Genomic DNA, 18,365 nt, shown 5'->3' with positions numbered 1-18,365 from the left:
TGATGCTAAAGCCCTAGGGTGGGTAAAATTACCAAGAGGGAAGGGTGTAGCCATGGGTGTATAATAACAATATAATGATAGAATCTTCAAAAGTGCCTGGAGGAAAAAAAGGCAGAGAGAGAGAGAGAGAGACAGAGACAGAGACAGAGAGATTGTTGTCCAAGAGAGAAGATCTTCATGAGAGCTAACCATGAATGCCAAGAGGGTGAAAGAAAAGTCTATTAGAAAGTATCAATTTGATGAAAGGAAGAACTTTTAACGGAGAAGTCTTCCGTGGTCTGCTTTTGAATAGGCGGTGGGTGTTTTTTTGTTTTTGTTTTGTAGTCGTAGTTGTTTTTCCAAGAGGGTATATGTGTGTGTGTAAAACCTTTGGAATAACTTTCTAGAAATATCTGTATGTAAATATGTAACTATTGTGTGTGTATATGTACATGCTTGTGTATCTGGTGTACACATATTTGTGTATGTCCACGCACTTACATAGCTCTTTTTTTCATTGCTTTTTCTATTCTTCCAAGGTAAGGACTACCTTTTACTTCCGTTGTTATTTTCTTCAGTGCCCCAAATAAGGCTTACGGTGGCAGCATTAGAAACTCAATGTAAAATATGTATATGTATTCACAAGACAGCAGATTTCACCCAATTAGAAATACGGCATTTCAGGAAAACTTCATTTGATCAGATTACTCTAGTTAATTTTGACAAAACAGAGATAAGTGAAGCCCCACACTCGGATTAAATGTCCACAAGAGCACAGAAACAGCACAGCTTCCAGATGACTTTCTCCCCAACTTGACAAGCAATGAGTCTCTTCAAAGTAACAGATTTATTAAATTCCTTAGTCTCCTTAGGGAGGCTGGGTAATTTACAGTCCGTGTTGATGGTATTAATGCTTTCCGGCTTCTTAGTCATCGCCGTTAAAGAGGTTTAACCACCAAGGAACCCCCAGAGATTTGTGTGATGATTTCCTAAAGACTTAAGAAGTCTGGCTTAATGTCAGAGGAGTGCTCAAAAAGAGCTCTCTGAGAAAACTGTAGCCTTTCCCAATGCATTTCAGAACACTATCTTGGTGACTCAAGTCTACAGCTTTCAATTTACATAAGTAAACAGATGAGTCACGGACACAGGGCGTGATGTTTGGGAAGAACAGTGTGCTGGGCCCCTTTATGTCGCAAAGGGGGAAAGAGGAGCTGATGGAGGTTAAGTGGAAAAAGACATTATGGATATATTCAAAATAGAATCACAGAATTTATGGTAAAGCTATTTGAAGAAAATGGAACAGCCTGGACGGTTCTATGTTGGCTCAAAGACGATCGTCTTAACTTTAAGGATCCCGTGAGAGATCTTCATTCATTCATTCATTCATTCATTCATTTTTTGCGGTACGTGGGCTTCTCACTGTTGTGGCCTCTCCCGTTGCGGAGCACAGGCTCCGGACGTGCAGGCTCAGTGGCCATGGCTCACGGGCCCAGCCGCTCTGCAGCATGTGTGATCTTCCCCGACCGGGGCACGAACCCGTGTCCCCTGCATCGGCCAGCGGACTCCCAACCGCTGAGCCACCAGGGAAGCCCCATTTATTTATTTTTAAATTTCATTTATTTATTTTTTATACAGCAGGTTCTTATCAATTATCCATTTTATACATATTAGTGTGTACATGTCAATCCCAATCTCCCAGTTCATCACACCACCAGCCCCGCCACAGCTTTCCCCCCCTGGCATTCCTACATTTGTTCTCTACATCTGTATCTCTATTTCTGCCTTGCAAACCGGTTCATCTGTACCATTTTTCTAGGTTCCATATATATGTGTTAGCATATGGTATTTGTTTTCTCTTTCTGACTTACTTCACTCTGTATGACAGTCTCTAGGTCCATCCATGTCTCTACAAATGACCCAATTCCGTTTCTGTGGCAGAAGCAATACCTGGTTGAATCCTTTGAAAGAAATGAATTTGCCAATGGATTAAATCGCTTAATTTGGCATTATTGAAACAAATGTTGGGAACTACTGACACCTTTAGCCATATCTGTAGGGACTGCTCAGTATCCACATTGTTGGGCTTGATGAGCTTCCTGACCCAGTTTGAGATGCTCCAGAAATGAAATACATCTACTAGTTCCTCAGAAAGACTTTTTCCCAGCTGATTACATTGAGGTGTTCTTTTTTTCCTCACCATCCTCCTTTATTTTATAAGCCCAGAAATCTTTGATTTGCTTGGTTTTACCAGGCCATTTGTTTCTATATGCTTAGGATAAAAACGTTGTCAGTATATTGTAAGCTAACAGACAAAGGTATTTGTTATGCCATCATTTCCTCTTTTCTCTTAAAAATGGTTCTGCTTTCTATCTTGTTCTAACAATGTCAAGTCCACTATTGCCCCATAATTTACCTCTCACTTCCCAAACTATTTATTTATTAGAAAACCAATTCCAACAGATTTATAAGAAATACAGCTAAGAATTGTAGAGGACTTGTAGGAGATCTCACTGCAACAATGATAGACGTTCAATTGTTGATAATTACGGACAGGGTTTAAACTGCACTGGTTCTCTAAGGTTATTAACAGGTATACAGTGATGACAGTTTCTACCATATGGACTTTCTTTCAGGACTGTTTTCGAATGAAAAGTAGGATACACATATTAAAAGGCTGTAGTAGTTTTCCATTGCCGCCGTAACAAATTAACACAAACCTGATGGCTGAAACCAATACAAATTTATTATCTTATGGTTCTACAGGTTATAAATCTTATACAGGTTTTGCTGCAATGAAATCAAGGTGTCATCAGGGCTGTGTCCTTTCTGGAGGCTCTATGGGAGAATGCACTTACTTGCCCTTTCTATCTTCTAGAGGTCACCCTCGTTCCTTGGTCCATGACCGTTAACTCCATCATCAAGGTCAGCGACCACCTGTGGAGTTTGCACAAGCCTCACTCTGACTCGATTTCACAGATATCCCTCTGACTGTCTTATTCTGTCTCCACCTTTCACTTTTAAGGATCTTTCTGATTACATTGGGCCACCCCATCATCCAGGGTAATCTGTAACTTCATCATATCATCAAAGTGCCCTTTTCCCATGTAAGGTGACATAGTCACAGACTGTGGAAATTAGGCTGTGGACACTTTGGGAGCCATTACCACAAAGGTATTCAGTTGAATTTCTTTACCTCTAAACCTTATCTGAATCATCCAGGATCTTAGTAAATCTGCCTTACCATCCGCTGGCTTCCATATTAGTCAACTTTCTTTAAATTTGCTTGTAATGGAGGAATGACTGACTTTGTAATATGATCTTTCTGTTAAATGGCATCTCTAAGGTTAGCCCCTGCGCTAAGGAAGGTGAGAGAACAACTCACAGTTCCAAGGATAGGTCTTATATGGAACAATTACCTGCCCCCATGTTCCCCCCAAAACAGAGGACGTGAATATTTTTTGCACTCACACAGCCAAGTCAAGAAATCCATGCATGTTAATTCACTCTGGAGTCTGATTCATTTGCATGGCTTGGCTCTAACCACGGGAAATAAATTATATAATTGTTACTAAATCCTCACCTTTGATTCTATATAAAAGAAATCTGCACAGGAATTATGCATTTTTTGAATATATACACTAGTTTGATATACATCGTCTAGTTATCTTCCTTACTCAATATTTTACAAACTGCCTCATATATAATAAAGCAAAAATCAGCAGACTATGGCCCACAGGTCAAATCTGGCCTATAAGCTAAGAATGGTTGTTACATTGTTCAGTGGCTGAAAAAACATCAAAAAAGAGTAATATGTTGTTATGCAGAAAAATTACATGAAATGCAAGTCGTGTCCGTAAGTAAAGTGTTGTTGGAGCATATCACACAGGGCTGCTTTGGGGCTACAAACGCAGAGGTGAACAATGGCAACTGAGACGATGTGACTCATAAACCCTAAACTATTTCTATCTGGCTCTTTATTGTTCAAGTTTGTCCACTAACACAAAACTGACATTTTTGGTAGGTAAGTATTTGGGAGATATGGCAGTGAAAGGGGGATTTGTTTATGTGCATTGCTAATGTTGATATGGAACTAAAATGTAACTCCACCTAGTTTTTGGAATCAGAACCACTCCAAGAGAATCTAATTAAGGATAAACAATATTTTTAAAGCAACAGCAAAATAAACGTGGATTTCAGTTATAAAAATTTTAGTAAGTAGATATAGGTGAGCTGGATCAATGTGGGTTTCTGAATCCAGAATTTACTTCTCTCTTGGCCATTGTCAGTATTAGGCAAAGAGGTATGTGACTTTTTTCTAATAGAAGTTGTAACGTAATCTCACCAGGAAAAGAAAGGTGGGGGAAGGAGCCTTCAAAAAAAATATTAGAATGATGAAATGTTTTTTGGAATCAGTCGTGTCCAGCTTCACCAGTCGGTGCTACATAAATCCAAGCAAAGAGTAAGATCTGAGTAATGTATTTCCTCTTACAGAAGATTATTTCAAACAGTGACACAAACACTGTTGCAATTAGTTCCAGTTAAGGTTTGGCTTTTCACTTTGAATGGATACCGCACGTTTTTAAACCTGAGAGTTGAAACTGAGCACCCTGACATCAGGAAGCTTGCCTACATATTTCACTGGATGCAGCTTTTCCTCCAGGTAAAAGTAGGAGTAATTAGGGAAATGCTCTACACAGCCCACCCGTGCCTAGCAAATTCCAGGCATAGAGTACGGTTTCCAGCTGTGGAAATCGCCAGCCAGCCCGCAAAGGGCCCCACCAGTTTCAGCTCCAGGGCAATTTGTGGATCCCTGACATATCATCTGCACGAATAAGCATCATTTTGAGAATAGTTTTACAGCTGAGATGCAAAATAATTATACAATGTGTAACCCCACGCAAGTAGCTTTAGGAGCATTTACACGTTCATCTATCTGTACCATCTCTTTAAACACCTTGATCTAGGTCTTTTCAAGTCCATTTTACAGACTGGAAAAAGGTTCAGAAAAGATAACCCAGGGATATAGTGCCTCAACTAGTGCAAGTGGAGCCAACACACAATCGTCTGTCTGAAGCAGCCAATCCAGTGGTACTTAGACCACTGTCCAGAATGGAACGCATCACATCATCTCTAACCATCAAGAGCTCCTCTGCCTGAGAAGGCACGCACTCCTTAGTAATGACACAAAGTATTCAATAGTAGGAAGTAAATGACTTGCTTTTTCTGACAACCAGAGCGCACATTGTAAGTGGACTGGATATTTTCAACAGCTTAACCAGAGATTGATCCTGTCTTACTTTTGAAAGATTTAATTTTGTTTAATATACTACTTTACTCCCACATGATTTTATTCCATGTTGAATCTCTTTGACAGTTCTTGTCACTAATTTCATAAACATCCCTCTTCTTCACTTGAGTAGGAAAGGCCCAGGTTGTGAATCTGCAGATGAGGCCCTGGAAACATTGGATGTTATCAGTTATCTGAGTCGACTTCAGGTGAAACCGAATTGCCAAGTGTTCAAATAGTGAAGGGCAGACTTGTATCATTTGCCTATCTTTTCCTTTTGTAATTCATTATGATCGAGGTCCTGATAAGAAGAAATAAGAGATCAAAAGAATATCTGCTCATTTAATGATCATTAATAAAGAAGAATCAAAACATCCAATATTTGTGAAAGCCTTTATTCCATCAAGGATGAATATAGCATTCCTTTGTGGGCAAAGATGAAATTACCTGAAGTGCTTCAATGTGGAAATGCAGCTAATAAATGGCGTCTGTTTTAGGCAACTCTACATAAAGACTGTCGGCGCTCAGTTGTAAAATCGGGTTTGAGATGGGACATTTGCGCTGCTGGTTTACAAGACAGATTTTCTTCATTCTCTCTTCCAGGCTGACGGGCATGAACCTCCCTTCTCCTGTTATCAGTAGCAAGAATTGGTTACGACTCCATTTCACATCGGACAGTAACCATCGACGGAAAGGATTTAATGCTCAGTTTCAAGGTAAGAAGGCTCCATCTTATAAGAAAAAAAAAAATGTATTCACACCGCATAAATGCAACTACCTGATTTAGTGATTTACACATAAGGGGACCTCAAAACAGACATGGCAGATTGTTTGTAGCCGGGTAAAACAGAGAGTCTGTAGTCAATAGTATGTAGGGTTGATTCTGAAACTTTCTCTTTCTCTCTAATTTCCAGGGTTTATTCCTGGAGAGTATTGAATAGTCTCCTATATGTTTCTAATAATCAATAATTGTTATCAACACTGTGAAAAGGTTGATGGAAACTATTCCACATGCATCTGCAAATAAAACTAGTATGGCGCCGTCAGAAAGCAAACTTCTCTAGCTTTCCCCAAATCATGGCCGTGAGAATGCCAGTTCAATTAAGGCAGAATTCCCTGAACACTTGCCACAGGGAAGTTGGGACCACAAAGTGAGGAAATTATGACAACCCCCGTGCTCCAGAAACTAGCAGATCAGAAAGACAATTTGTAAACAGCTCCCATGAAAGATGGAACAGAAAGAGAATCACGGGAGCCACTTAAGGAGGTTTTAGTAATATTCCAACAAGTGGCTCTGAATGACTCCTATCCGAAACACATTTTAAAATCCGTAATGCCTTCACTCTGTCCTTTTGGGCAAGAAGTTAAAAAAATAAGAGTAATCTTCAGGGATTTAAATACAGATGATGCTGAGGAGGACACATGTGTTGAGTTTTATCTGCCACTGGGAGCCTTGGGGCCTGTGAACCCTCACGGAACGTGCCTGAGTTGGAGTCCAGGGACAATTTTATTTCACCAAAATGCATGTTATTCATAAGGAGCATGGTTCACGCCTCAGTTTCTTCCGATGCTGCGGGAAAGCCCTTGGATTGCAAATATACTGCCTTGAAGCTTGGTAAGAGTCACAGCAATTTGTTTTCACTTATTCTGGGACCCAGGCAAGGCCAATCTTTTTCTTCCCATACCTGCCTTTGTGTGCCTTTATCTTTCAAGGCCACATATTCTAACTGTAGTTATAGGAGAACAGGTATGGAAAGGACATATCAGTGGGGACTGGGGTCACTAGGTGATATAGTGGTGGGGGATGAGGAATACACCACTCAGTCTCGTAGGAAATTCTGAGTCTTCTCCATATTACTGCACATCAACAGATACGTCTATCCCTGATTTAAAGCCATCGTAGATCACTATTTGGAATAACAACTGACTGATCAGACAGGCAGGTAGGTAGATCTATAGCATTATTTCTAAACTGGTGAGTGATCTTCTCCAAAGGTCCTGATTAATTGATTGGTATGGAACTACAGAAAAATTTCTAGGCATCATCCTCTAAACCTGATCAGTGGATTTGGCATCTGTACCAGTGATTGGAAGAAAGGTGAAAAATAGAATATCAAGTTTGAAGATACTCTAAATTGGTAGATATAAGAAACAATTGGAATAGTTTAGACATATCAGCCATTGATGATATATATAAGCCGTGATTAGAAAAATCTGTACATAAGTCCCAAGAGATAAAAAGATGCAAAAATATAAGGAGGGGTAAACATGGCTTAACAGTGATACATGAGGAAACCTCTTCAGGCTGACTTTGAAGTTCAAGTCCAAGACTAAATGGGGGGAGGGAGCTGCCTTTTGTTTCATTCACCTCAGGCCTTGTATCACGGGAGGGGTCATGTCTAAGGCTGAATCTCAGCCGACCATACGTGGAAGGTCAGATTCAGTACGGGGATGTCATCCTTTTGTGACATAACAGAGAGCACGTGTCAGCGCCAGGAGGGAAGGCATTATGAGAATTTTTCTGGCTCCTGAGGGCAGAACATCACCCATGAATAGAAGCTATGGGTGGTCCTTCCTGCTGATTCTAGAACAAGCCTGAGGGCAGAGGAAGGCAGGAGGCAAGTGATGGCTCAGGATGAGCCTCTCAGAGCCCCTGGCAGCTGTCCCACTGACCACCTCCTCTGGACACTACACTGCCCTGACTTTGCAGCTGAGAGGCCTCAATATTTTCACTCTGAGGACAAATGAGGGGAAAGCTTCCTGTCCTGTAGGAAAGTGTGTTATTCCTGTAAATTTTCCCTTTTTTTTCTGCCGGGATTAAACATCAGGAAGCCCCAATTTGTATTGTACTTTATTTCAACCAGACAAACTCAGGGGAAAAAACGCTGTTGTTATTACCAACACAATTGCTAAAAAGAAAAGCAGAGTAAAAGAGCAATCTAGAAAACCAGCAAGAACAATAATAATAGTGAAAACACACAGTGTCTACTAAAAGCTAGTTTAATATCTATGTAAATATTCTGTCAAAACCCTGGATAGCCAAAGCAATCTTGAGAAAGAAAAATGGAGCTGGAGGAATCAGGCTCCTGGACTTCAGACTATACTACAAAGTTACAGTAATCAAGACAGTATGGTACTGGCACAAAAACAGAAATATAGATCAGTGAAACAGGATAGAAAGCCCAGAGATAAACCCATGCACTATGGTCACCTTATCTTTGATAAAGGAGGCAAGAATATACAGTGGAGAAAAGACAGTCTCTTCAACAAGTGGTGCTGGGAAAACTGGAGAGCTACAAGTAAAAGAATGAAATTAGAGCACTCCCTAACACCATACACAAAAATAAACTCAAAATGGATTAAAGACCTAAATATAAGGCCAGACACTATAAAACTCTTAGAGGAAAACATAGGCAGAACACTCTACGACATAAATCACAGCAAGATCCTTTTTGACCCACCTCCTAGAGAAATGGAAATAAACATAAATAAACAAATGGGACCTAATGAAACTTAAAAGCTTTTGCACAGCAAAGGAAACCATAAACAAGATGAAAAAAACCCTCAGAATGGGAGAAAATATTTGCAAATGAAGCAACTGACAAAGGATTAATCTCCAAAATTTACAAGCAGCTCATGCAGCTCAATATCAGAAAAACAAACAACCCAATTAAAAAAATGGGCAGAAGACCTAAATAGACATTTCACCAAGGAAGACATACAGATGGCCAAGAGGCACATGAAAAGATGCCCAACATCACTCATTAGAGAAATACAAATCAAAACTACAATGAGGTATCACATCACACCAGTCAGAATGGCCATCATCAGAAAATCTACAACCAATAAATGCTGGAGAGGGTATGGAGAAAAGGGAACCCTCTTGCACTGTTGGTGGGAATGTAAATTGATACAGCCACTATGGAGAACAGTATGGAGGTTCCTTAAAAAACTAAAAATAGAACTACCATATGACACAGCAATCCCACTACTGGGCATATACCCTGAGAAAACCATAATTCAAAAAGAGTCATGTACCGCAGTGTTCATTGCAGATCTATTTACAATAGCCAGGACATGGAAGCAACCTAAATGCCCATTGACAGATGAATGGATAAAGAAGATGTGGCACATATATACAATGGAATATTACTCAGCCATAAAAAGAAACGAAACTGAGTTATTTGTAGTGAGGTGGATGGACCTAGAGACTGTCATACAGAATGAAGTAAGTCAGAGAAAAACAAATGCTGTATGCTAACACATATATATGGAATCTAAAAATAAAAATCATTCTGAAGAACCTAGGGGCAGGACAGGAATAAAGATGCAGATGTAGAGAATGGACTTGAGGACACAGGGAGGGGGAAGGGTAAGCTGGGACGAAGTGAGAGAGTGGCATGGACATATATACACTACCAAACGTAAAATAGATAGCTAGTGGGAGGCAGTGCGTAGCACAGGGACATCAGCTTGGTGCTTTGTGACCACCTAGAGGGGAGGGATAGGGAGGGTGGGAGGGAGATGCAAGAGGAAGGGGATATGGAGATATATGTACAGGTAGAACTGATTTACTTTGTTATACAGCAGAAAGTAACACAACAATGTAAAGCAATTATACTCCAATAAAGATGTTAAAAAAAAATGTCGTATAACCACATAATAGAATATTACTCAGTAATGAAAAAGAATGGACTATTGAGAAATGCAGTGACATGGATGAATCTCAACTGCATACAATGTGTAATTTTAAAAGGCTACACACTACATGATTAACCTTAATGATATTCTGGGAAAAACAAAACTAAATAGAGATAGTATCAGTGGTGTCAAGGATTAAGGGTGAGGAGAGGAGCTGACTACAAAGGTGCAGGGCTTTTTTTTTTTTAATATCATGGAAGCATTGTGCTTATTGTTTTCTGGTGATAGTTGATGAGTCTTTACTTTTTGTTAAATTTTGTACAACTGTATAACCAAAAGAGTGAATTTTACTGTATATAAATTTAAAAATAAAATAATGCCATGCTTCTGTATGATCACATGGTACTATCAGTATCTTATCCTTTACTCATTAAAAATGAATACTCAAAAAAAAAAAAGAAAATCTGGCTGTTTGAAACAGAGATGAGCTGTAAGCATAAAAGGCATCAGATTTCAAAGGCAGTGTGAAAATAAATGACTATAAGACATTGTGTGTTGAAAAGATGATGTCTTTTTATCATTTTAAATATTTTTAAACTTTTTTAATGTGTCTACTAGAAAATTTTAAATTACATAAGCGGTCACATTTGTGGCCCACACTTTATTTTATTGGGCAGCTCTGGTGTAAATATTTGAGCTTCACAATGAGATTGGCCATGCCTTTTCAACGGGACCGGCTGAAGTGATTTCTGGGATGTTAGGTTTAGTATGAGGATTTCAGACATTAGTAATCAGTGGGGTAGGTCGCTTGAGAGACTATGTGAGATTCTACCTAAGTCTCGGTTTAAAATTTTCGTTTATAAAGCAAAATCTCTGTAAGAGGTCAAAGTATATGCTTTACTACCATTTATTCTTCAATCTAAATGAGTTTTTCAGCTCCTTCCTTGGATGTGAACAAAACATAGGGATTATATGAAATTTCCCAGTGATTGAAAGAGAAAGAATTATACTATGAAAGAGAAAAAGAAGAAAAGATGAAAAAGAAGAAAAAAAAACATTTTTTTAAAAAAAGAACAAATAGTGAACAAACGAGGATTTTTTTTTTTTTTTTAATTCACAAGATTGCCCTGGACCAGCCTTTGACATCCTGATTAAAACCTGAGTGTAAGGGGACTTCCCTGGTGGCGCAGTAGTTAAGAATCCACCTGCCAATGCAGGGAACACGAGTTTGAGCCCTGGTCTGGGAAGATCCAACGTGCTGCAGGGCAACTAAGCCCGTGTGCCACCACTACTGAGCCTGTGCTCTAGAGTCCGCGAGCCACAGCTACTGAGCCTATGCACTGCAACTACCAAGCCCACGTGCTGCAACTACTCTAGCCCGCGTGCCTAGAGCCCGTGCTCTGCAGCATGAGAAGCCACCGCAATGAGAAGCCCGCGCACCGCAATGAAGACCCAAAGCAGCCAAAAATAATATATAATAAAATAAAATAAAAACTTAAAAACCTGAGTGTAAGCTCCTAAGAGGCTTCTATGCTACTCAGTAGATGAATGAGAACTACCTCTTCCTCAGTTCACTGTCTTTAGTGTCCAGGACAAGGACCAACAAAAGGTTTCAGATCTCATAGTGGTGATAAAAAGGAAGGGGACCATACCACACATGAATAGATCCCCTCCTTAGTGTGACCTTAGTGTGAAGGAAGCTAAATCAGCTTATGCTCCCCACAAATTAAGTCCTGACTGCATAGTAGGTGATACCATGATTATAAGTTTTATTAGAATAATAGGTTTATTTTTTAAAACTTCCTATTTAAATATTTCTTGGAAAACCCCACTTGGATTACAATTTTCTTAACTGACAAAAATTCTCACAACCTGGATGTGAAGTAAGTGCTCTACTGAAATAATTAAAATTATCATTTAAAACTTTTGAAAAAGCAGTGACTGTGGAAAACTAAAATAATATAAAATTTAAATTCAGTGAAATTAGTACCTCTGTTGCATTTTCACTCTAGAAAAAGTGGTTCTATTTTTTGCAAATTCCTTTATATTTAATTGATTCATTCAGTGACACCAGAAGAGTCCAAGAGAATTTTAATTACAAGTATACTGAAGATAAAAGTGAGTTCTGGCATTAATTTTTCTCTAGTTTTTAGAGAAATGCCATTATTGGTTAAAGACTTCTGTCAGCATTGTATACCTCTTGAAGTTCTTCAACTTACCTGCTTCTCTGAATGGCCACTAAGGTAAAATGTCTGCATTATTTATTGCTAAAAAATTGAAAAAGAATAACATTATATCCCATTCTGTCTCAATTGGCTATGAATTCTATTGCTATTGTCTTGATAAATACGGATCAATAACTTAATACTTAATAATACTTTTTGCACCCTCAGAGCCCTTTCAATGTTCCTTCTTCAGCTCCTTTATATGATTTGCAATTTTCTTTGCCTAGGAAACTATTTTCAAAGTCTTTTCTTGTGAAATAAAGTTATAACCCAGATGAGTCTTTAGGGATTACTCTTAGGCTTTATTTCATTAGCTAATTTTAATCTAATTAGTGTGAGGCAGGAAGCTTATAGTTTTAAGCTTATAATGTTTAAGCTTATAATGGCCATATAATTTTCTTAGCAACAGGTACTCAAGGAATGAGTAGATGTGGTCCTTTGTGCATTTTGACTAGTTAGAGTTTAAATGATAGGTATTAAAAATTTTTTAAAAACCTAATTGAACGTTCATAAGAAGCTCACTTTTTCTAGCTCTGTTAAAGAACCCATGCTGTCTTTTTACTTCCTCTAGAAATTGTCATGTTTTATAGATGATGAACAGGAAGTTTATTCATAGCAAATTTAAAGTCATGCTCAAAACAGATTAGCTTTAAAAATAGCTCTGGGAAAACACGTCTGTAATAAATCCTATTTCAAGTAATGTCAATAAAAAATATTTCTACGCAATAAACATGAAGCCTTCTTCCTGTTCTATTAGTTGAGCCTTATACTTTATTACATTGAATCCAAGATGAGAATATTTTCACATTTTAATGTCTCCAAAAGGAGGATCATGTATTTGGCACTACTTTGCCTTGGCCCCTTCTCAGTGGTATATAATTCTGCATCCTATGATCAGTGGTATCTTAGATTTGATGAGGTACTCTAATGGTACTTGTTGATCTGATTGCAGGCACTTCTCTTCTGCCAGATGTTAAGACTCTCTTGATACGACTTTGTCTCATTTCCTGCCCATCATTCCATCCCAGGGCCCCAGTGCACATGCAGAGTTCTAGAACCTTCTCCCACCTCTGCATGTGCCTGTCCTGAGGTGAAGAGCAAAGACAATAGAAAGAAAGGGAAACAAGAAATTTGGGGTCTTGGGGGAGTTATAATTGGTATTAATTAAATTTGTAAAAATAATTTAAACAAGAAATCATCTAAAATTAATATCACACCATATGGTACAACCTCACAATATAGGAGTTTAAACATTAATGGATTTAACTATGGACTGCAAGTAATCAGCAAACATATTCATTTTGAAAGACTGAAAAATGTAAATTGGCAGAAAGTTGAGCATTCACAGACTGAATGGGCGTTTCTAAAAACAATGTCGGAACTTGGCCATATAAGTTTAAGATGACAAGGAGAGGAGACTGCCTGGAGGGAAAATGGTGAGGGAAGGGGGATAACATTCCTTACGGATCCAGCATCAGATACTTTACAAATATTTTTTTAAAACTGAGAACTGAAAAGACTTCATCACCAAGGTGGCAGGGGAGGAGGTCTCAGCCTCCGAAAGCCAATAATATCCAACTACCCGCGAACAAATACAGCTCTGGGAGACTCAGGAGAAGCAGCAGCAGCACAGCGGAGCACAAACCCTGAGAATAACCCCACGGAGAGGGCAGGAAGAAGTTCCGTTTTTCCTGCATCATCCCATCCCCCAGGCTGGCACTGCTCGGGGTGAAGAGGAAACTCCTCCCCAGAAGGTTCCTCCAAGGCAAAGGAGAACAGGGAGAGCCACCAGCACCCCAACCACATGAAGGACCCACAGGGGTCCCCACCCTAAGGAAACCAGTGCCAGAAGATTCACAGTGACCCCCATACAACATTTGCCCCAAAGAGCCCTGTAGGTTTTCTCCTCTGCACACTCCAGCTGTTTGAGTCCCAACCCCTCTGTCCCAGTTGCTGGAACCCCAGCCAGTGCTGCCGTGGGGACCCCAGCCCTGGCATCCAGAGCATGCACGTCACCAGTCACCACCAACACCTGCCTCTGGCCCTTTTACCGCTGGATCCGGAGGGGCTGCCGAGGACCCCAGTAGCTCTCACAGCCACCACAGATGTCCTGAAGCTCCTGGCACTAAGGACCACAGGGCTGGCGACATCACAGATCACAGCTATTTGAGCTGAGTCCCTGCCCCACACACCTGAAGCTGCAGCACACCTCCACTCCACCAGGCCCAGGGGCACAGCACATTCCAGCACGGCCCCCTCCAGCAGGTGAAGGTCTTTCCTCACCAAAGCCAGTCCATAAAGTCTGGAAAAGGTGACAGCTTCTTAAATGTGCAGGCAACTGTGCAAGGCTACAGGGATCACAAAGAATCAGGGAAATATGCCACCACCAAAGGAACGTGATCAACGTCCAGTAAATGGCCCCAGTGGAATGGGGACCCATGAATTGACTGACAAAGAATTCAAAATAATTGTTCTAAAGAAGCTCCATGAGCTACAAGAAACATGGATAAGTCATTTGATGAAATCAGCAAAATGATACAAGAAAAAATGAGAAGTCCAACAAAGAGATATAAAACATAAAAAAGAATCAAACAGAAATTTTGGAGCTGAGGAATGCAATGAATGAACTAAAAAACTCAATAAAGAGCTTCAACGACAGATGCAGTCAAGCAGAAGAAAGAATCAGGAGTCTCTGGAAGACACCCAAACAGCCAACAGGTATATGAAAAGGTGCTCAACTTCGCTGATCACCAGGGCAATCAAATCAAAACCACAGTGAGATATCACCTCACACCCGTGCATGGTCTCGATTACATGTGGAGACTGAAAAAAAAAGTGAAACTCATAGTAACGGAGAGTGGAATGGTGGTTGCCAGGGAAATGGGGAGATGTGGGTCAAAGGGTACAAACTTTGTTATAACATGAATAAGTTCTGGAGACATAATGTACAGCGTGGTGACTATAGTTAATAATAATGTGCTGTATACTTGAAATTTGCTAAATTACTACATCTCAGGTGTTCTCACCAAAAAAAAAAAAATTAACTATTTGAGGTGACGTTAGTGTTAATTAGCGTTGATTGTGGTCATCACTTAACATTGTATGCATATATCAAAACATCACATTGTACACCTTAAATATGTGCAATTTTTATCTGTGATCACAGCTCAATAAAGCTGGGGAAGAAAAACTTTAACTGTTATCTAAATTAAAAAGTAACTTTATAGAGTAAACCCTCACTATTCTGAGATTAAACCTATGTTAGGTGAAAAATGCATACATATACGTAGTGAAAAATATAATAAAGGAAAGACAAAGTTACATTACAGTAAAACATACCAATGGAAATTGTTAGTCTTAACAAGTTTTAACAGGCCTTTTGTTTATGCTTATATGTCAACTAGTCAAGGGTAGAAGAAGGATTATGGAGGCTTTACAGATTTTTAGAACCTGAAATATTAATGTGGTAAAATTTCAAGGAATAAGCGTCACTTACCAATATCTATTTTAAATAATGAGAAAATGGCATCACGCATAACAGCGTATCTGCAGGGTTTTTGAACATCCATACCATTCATATATAGTGTCGTATTTAATGCCACTTGATGAATTTGTCTTTGGAATTAGGGTTGATGACCAGACTGTCACGTCTTTTGTATCATCATTTGAATTCGGTAGGAAGACCTAGCTCTGCCGCAGTGTGGTTTTCTAGGGCTTGTTTTCTCTTAGTTAACACTGGGGGTGCTTAGTATCATTTGAGGGAGCTTTGCCATTTTCCCACGACTGGAGCTTACAGCCCCAGAAAGGGCGGGGCATGTTCACTTTCGGCTGAGGGGCCGATACTTGCATTTCTGATCATGATCAAAATTCAAATGTAAATAAAGTATTAGCCACAGGCATTAGCTTCAAGTATGATTTCCACCCAAGTTTGAAAGAAATAAAATGTGTGATAGCCACCATGCATAGTTTATGAAAAGAATATAGAGTACTAGTAATTAAAGCCCAGGCCTTGTGTGTATATATTGTGAGAGGTATTGAAATACGCACAATGCATGTAAAAATACCTAACGCTGTTCTCTACTTGCTAATGTGGTATTTATTTTTCTTCTTAGGGCTCTCTCTCTCTATTTTCAAAAATACTTTATTATTTTAGAGCAGTTTTAGGTTCACAGCAAAATTCCACAGAACGTACAGAGATTCCCACACACCCCCGGCCCCCATATATGCACATCCTCCCCCATTATCAACATCCCACACCTGATGGTACACTTATTACAAGCGATGAACCCACGTAGACACGTTAGCATTACTCTAAGTCCGTAGTTTACATTTGGGTTCACTCTTGATGGTTTACGTTCTATGGGTTTGGACAAATGTGTAATGACTTGTCCACGGTGATGCAATCATGCAGAGAGCATTTTCACTACCCTGAAATATCCTCTGACCTCTCTCATTATTTGAAACATTGTAAAATTCACAACTTCTTTGAATTTATTTCTGTATTTTTTGAACTTGGAGAACGAAAGAGGCAGTTTTCTTACACATATCTACGAAATGTATTTAATAAATGAATGTGTATATTAGAGTCTATATAATGATTACAGAGAGAGCCTATAGTAATTATCGACTTTAATGTTGGAAACATGTAAACACCAGCAAGGGAGACATAGCTCACTTCCCCTTCATTAGTTTGTCACAGTGTTCTTCTGCAATCCCTTGCAGGTAATTTAGTTGTTTCTTATAAAAATTTCCCGTGACAGTCATCTACCTATAGCGTTACAAAGAAAGTCAGAGTTCAAGGAAATTGTCACTCTGCAAAGATAAAGGCTGGCTTAACATGAAATGGATTATGTTTCTGTAGTTTTAAAGACCACCATCCTGGCTATTTTTGATTTTCTCTTTGATTTCAAATGATCTCACGCAAATATAGGAATTCAAGTGAATGCTGGCAGAGAATCTTTCATTAAATATCACTGCCTAAATTTGTAGCCAGAGACCTGAAGAGACGAAGCTGTAGTCGATTTTCCTGGACAGAGCAGAGAGATTGTTGAGGCATCCAAAGTAGCTTAAGAAAAGCTCAGTAACCAAGAGGGTGCTTTCTGCTGGCAGAGTTTTGATTGGACTTAAGAGGAAAGGCACTGCCCTGCACAAGGAGGTTGGTAAAGGAGAAAACAGCGAGAGTCTAAGTAAAAGATGTCACAATCAATAAAGGGAGTTTGGCCACAGACTGAACAAAATGATTCCATTTAAAATTTTATTTTAGTACAACCCTTTAATTCTAAAACAATTTTGACTTCTGTGTTCCTAAAAGAATTCTAGAAATTAAAAAATAAAACCTGCAAGAAATGAGATTCAGAGGGTTGAACTGGAAAAATTAGGTTCATATTAAGCCGATACTTTTTTCTCATGAAAGAAAATTCATGCCAGTCTACCTTAGCATGATAACATGCGGGTCATTACTACTAATCGGCTTATCTCCAGAGAGCAAACATCAGTGCTGGTTTCTCTAGATAGCCATTGTGTGTGATGAGGACTGCGGCACACAAGGTAAAGGAAATGTGATTTTTATTAAAGCAACAGTTCTTGTTCTCATCCCGTGTAAGTTTAAAATGTAATACGTGAAAACTGTAGGGGCTTCCCTGGTGGCGCAGTGGTTGAGAGTCCGCCTGCCGATGCAGGGGACACGGGTTCGTGCCCCGGTCCGGGAGGATCCCACATGCTGCGGAGCGGCTGGGCCAGTGAGCCATGGCCGCTGAGCCTGTGCGTCCGGAGCCTGTGCTCCGCAACGGGAGAGGCCTCAGCAGTGAGAGGCCCGCGTACCGCAAAAGAAAAAAAAAAAAAAACTAATACGTGACAACTGTAGTTACATGAGTATTTTATATAAATTAATGCAGACTTGGCTTCAGCTAAAGCACTTTGTGAGCACAATAAACATTTCACAATCAAGTGTTGAGCACCGTCTGTGAATCAGGTCCTGGAAGGACCGGTTTGGGGTGATGATCTCACACAGAAAACACACACCCTGATAGGACTTCAGTACGTTCTACGTGTAGGAGCTGTGTTCTCCCTCGTATTTATGTAGACGTATGGAACTCTCACTGATGTCTCACGAAACAGTATGGTCACAGTGTTGCCTCTTGGTGAATGAGGACCTGGGAGGTAAAGTCAAGTGGAGATGTTCTTTCAAAGTCACCACTAAGTGCTAATGGTAAGCTGAAGCAGCCAGGATGTGG

The 18,365-nt window shown here is 39.6% G+C and overlaps 1 protein-coding gene across 1 annotated transcript in view; it reads left to right on the top strand.

Moving 5' to 3' along the window:
* CSMD1 (CUB and Sushi multiple domains 1) overlaps positions 1-18,365 on the top strand; it is a 1,433,388-nt gene that overhangs the window by 805,863 nt on the left and 609,160 nt on the right. Inside the window, exon 6 of the mRNA XM_065899861.1 lies at positions 5,870-5,982. Within this exon, the coding sequence (XP_065755933.1) occupies positions 5,870-5,982 (113 nt within the window). The remainder of the gene's footprint in view (positions 1-5,869; positions 5,983-18,365) is intronic.

Source organism: Phocoena phocoena, chromosome 21 (genome assembly GCF_963924675.1).
Source record: "Phocoena phocoena chromosome 21, mPhoPho1.1, whole genome shotgun sequence".
Taxonomy (NCBI): domain Eukaryota; kingdom Metazoa; phylum Chordata; class Mammalia; order Artiodactyla; family Phocoenidae; genus Phocoena; species Phocoena phocoena.
Note: the sequence above shows the minus strand (reverse complement) of the source record. Positions and strands in the feature narration are given on the sequence as shown.